Source organism: Drosophila montana, unplaced genomic scaffold, assembly GCF_035044405.1.
Source record: "Drosophila montana isolate Dmon_TW-CO22-7 unplaced genomic scaffold, ASM3504440v1 contig_2524_1, whole genome shotgun sequence".
In the NCBI taxonomy this organism is placed as follows: domain Eukaryota; kingdom Metazoa; phylum Arthropoda; class Insecta; order Diptera; family Drosophilidae; genus Drosophila; species Drosophila montana.
Window position 1 is genome coordinate 1 of NW_026997389.1, and position 2,926 is coordinate 2,926.

At 47.8% G+C, this 2,926-nt stretch overlaps 1 protein-coding gene across 1 annotated transcript; it reads right to left on the reverse strand.

Annotated features, from left to right (window-relative positions):
- Positions 1–477: 477 nt before the first annotated feature.
- LOC135428729 (uncharacterized) lies at positions 478–1,665 on the reverse strand. The gene is made up of 3 exons (XM_064682827.1): positions 1,368–1,665; positions 778–1,021; positions 478–706 (listed from the first exon to the last, which is right to left on the reverse strand). Exons 1-3 carry the CDS (start codon positions 1,663–1,665, stop codon positions 478–480), a joined length of 771 nt encoding a protein of 256 aa, XP_064538897.1.
- Positions 1,666–2,926: the final 1,261 nt, after the last annotated feature.

Consider the following 2,926-nt stretch of genomic DNA (forward strand, 5'->3'; position numbering starts at 1 on the left):
TGTTGTTTTGGGCTGCTGTTTTCTCCGTCCTCTCCCGTGCATCTCGAAATGTACTGCTTGGTGGTCGCTGAATGTGAATTCATTGCTGACTTTCCATGTGGTTAGCCTATAGAGTGAGCTGCTGAGCAGGGTGAGGTCAATAATAGAGCCTCTACCGTCCTTGCAGTACGTGAGCCCGTCGCCCGTCGTTTGCAAGGCCCAAGTCGATCGCCGCGAACTCTTCTAGCAGAGTGGTCCCTCTCTCCCCATTCCAGGGCCCAGGCGTGAAAGTCTCCGGCTATGACGAGGCGAGATCTGTTGCGAGCGTTTTCAGATATTTCCTACAGCATGTTTTGGAACCGCCGCAGTTCCCAGTTTGGGGGTGCGCAACAACTGTAAACGGTGATTCCATTTATTTTAGCTCTGACGATTCCTTCGTGTGCTGCTCTGACTTCCTGGACCGGTGAGTTGAGGGGCCAAATGGCCGCTTTTCTGCATTTACGTGCCACCCAGCCACTTCCAGCGATAGGCGTGTATGGCTCGCAGCGGGCATCTGCCGCTACCGACAATGTGTTTGGGGTCATTGTTCCTATCCTTGCAGAGCATGCACTGTGTCTCTTGTTTGCAGTCCTTAGCCAGATGGTCCTCTCCTCCGCATCGTCGGCAAAGATTCGATCTATCCAGTTCACTCTTGCAGTGTCTTGTAAGGTGTTTAAGCTCGAGGCATCTGAAACATCTGGGGATGTTTATCCACTCGCGGATTCTTGAGTTGACCCAGCCCACTTTCAGGAAACTTACTGAAAGGGCATTTTTAGCACTTTCCGCTGTCTTATAGTCGCCGTTTGTGTTTGGCCATACTCCTTTCGGAGGTTAATATTCTCTGGGGCTATGTTAAATATTTGAATTTGACCCCTCAGCGCCTCGCAGATGTCCTCTCTGGTCGTTATCTCGTCCAGGTCCTTGCACTCAATAGAGACTCGGTGGGACAGCGTCCGGACCTCAGGATTTTCGCTTAGCGTTTCGCCCACCAGGTTTCTAAATGCTGTGGTATTCTCTCCCGAATTCCTAAGCTGATGTAGCAGTTTTCCTTTTTGTGTCCTCCCAGTTTCTCGTCCGCTTTAACTTTCCTCAGTACCTCTGAGTAGCTAGCTTCTCCTTTTCCCGAGATGACTATAGCATCCGGTCGCGTCTGTGTGTGTATGTGTGTTTTGTTTGATGATCTGACTCAGGATGTGTCTGGCCGCTAGGGCTTCTAGAACTCCCGTCCACTGTGCAGACTAGGCAGTACTGATTGGTGCCTGCCCATCTTGTGGTTTTAATTGCGCCTTCTGCAAGATCAGCCACCGTCCTGATGGCACCCGTAGTATTTCTATGCTTCCTGAACCCACATTGGCGATCACAAAGACCGTGCACTTCAGCAAGCTTGCTTTCTAGGCTATTGCAGATTATCCGCTCGAGGATTTTCCCTATCGTGTCCAGCATGCACAGAGGGCGATGATCCCTCCCATCCATTTCCTTGCTGGGCTTCGGTATGAGCACAAGTCGCTGGAGCTTCCATCTACGTGGTACTGTGCATTCCACGATGCATTGGGTGTATAGGTCCACGAATCTTCTGGGGCGTGTAGCGATGACAGCTTTGATGACGCTGTTAGAGATGTCGTCTGGTTCAGGGGATTTGTCGGCCATCACCTTCGCAACAATTCTCAGCAGTTCATTGTCGTCGGTGGGTGCACAGTCGTCAATTCCAGTTGCTGGGGGTTGCAATTCCAGATGGCTGCCGTGGAAGGTGAGTATGGACTATGCGTTTCAGCTGGTTTGGGTTTGTTGGCATTGGTTGCCTGCATAACCTTCCCATGACTAATTTGTATGCCAGTTCAAAAGGCTCCGCGTCCGCAGCGTCGCAAAGCACTTGAAATTACCGGGTTTGGCTCCTCGTTAAAACAGGCCACCAGTCGGTGTGAGTTTCCACCCTTACGGACTTTCAGTACTGCGTCGCATGCGTATATGATTGTCTCTGATATCGCGACAGCGGAGCTATTGGCATTACCTCTTATGCCAAGTCCTTCCACCATAGGGGGGAGTCTTTCGGGTCCATAGTGTCCAAATTATATCCAGTGTGTTGGTGGGTTCTACTGATGCTTCTGCTTCCAGGTTGAGAGGTGTCCGTTATCTCCGCAAAGTGGTCGTTGTGGGTGTCTACATCTGATACATGCCATTTGGTGTGTCGGGCAATGTCTGGGCTGGCGAACGACAGGTCTATGATTGTGTGGAAAAGTAGTTTGTATTCCGTTGAGATATTGTATTATATTCAGAACAGTAGCGCGTCAGTGCTATTTCGCTTTCATGTTAATAATGATTTGATTTGTCTTTAATTTTGCGCTTAGCCTATGGATATATATATGTACTTATGCTGTTATCGGTTAACAGCTACAAGGAGAGGGAGAGTGAGTAGCTAGCATATGCCTGTATTAGTGAGCATATATATTGCTCATGGAATGCGCGAAGGAGCGTGGGATAAAGCGTAAGCATAAACGGTCAGCTAGTGAGGCTAGCTGACAACCGATGACTATTAGGTCATCCATGTACAAGAAAGCTTGTGAAGGATCTAATCCAGAAAAAGCGATGGTCATCATTCTTTGAAAAGAATTAGGCGCAATTTTTAGACCATATGGTAATCGTGTAAAACGAAAGGAGCCATTGGTCGTTAAAAAAAAAACGTTATGTTTCTAGAATTTTCTTCTAATTCTATTTGGTGAAAACCGGACATTAAATCTAAGCATGAGAAATATTTTGCTCTGCCTAGTTGGTCAAGAATATCATCTATTCTTGGAAGTGGAAATTTGTCGGACAACAGTTTTTTGTTAATTTGACGATAGTCTATAAGTAATCGCCATCTCTTGGTATCGGATCGGACCTTTTTTTGGTACAAGGAGTATTGGACTGTTAT

Coding starts and splice junctions, on each gene's coding strand:
- LOC135428729 (XM_064682827.1), bottom strand. CDS start 1,665: ATGGCCGACAAATCCCCTGAACCAGACGACATCTCTAACAGCGTCATC. Junction 1,022..1,367: donor CGGTCTTTGTGATCGCCAAT/GTGGGTTCAGGA, acceptor AGAATACCACAG/CATTTAGAAACCTGGTGGGC. Junction 707..777: donor GTGCTAAAAATGCCCTTTCA/GTAAGTTTCCTG, acceptor CAGATGTTTCAG/ATGCCTCGAGCTTAAACACC.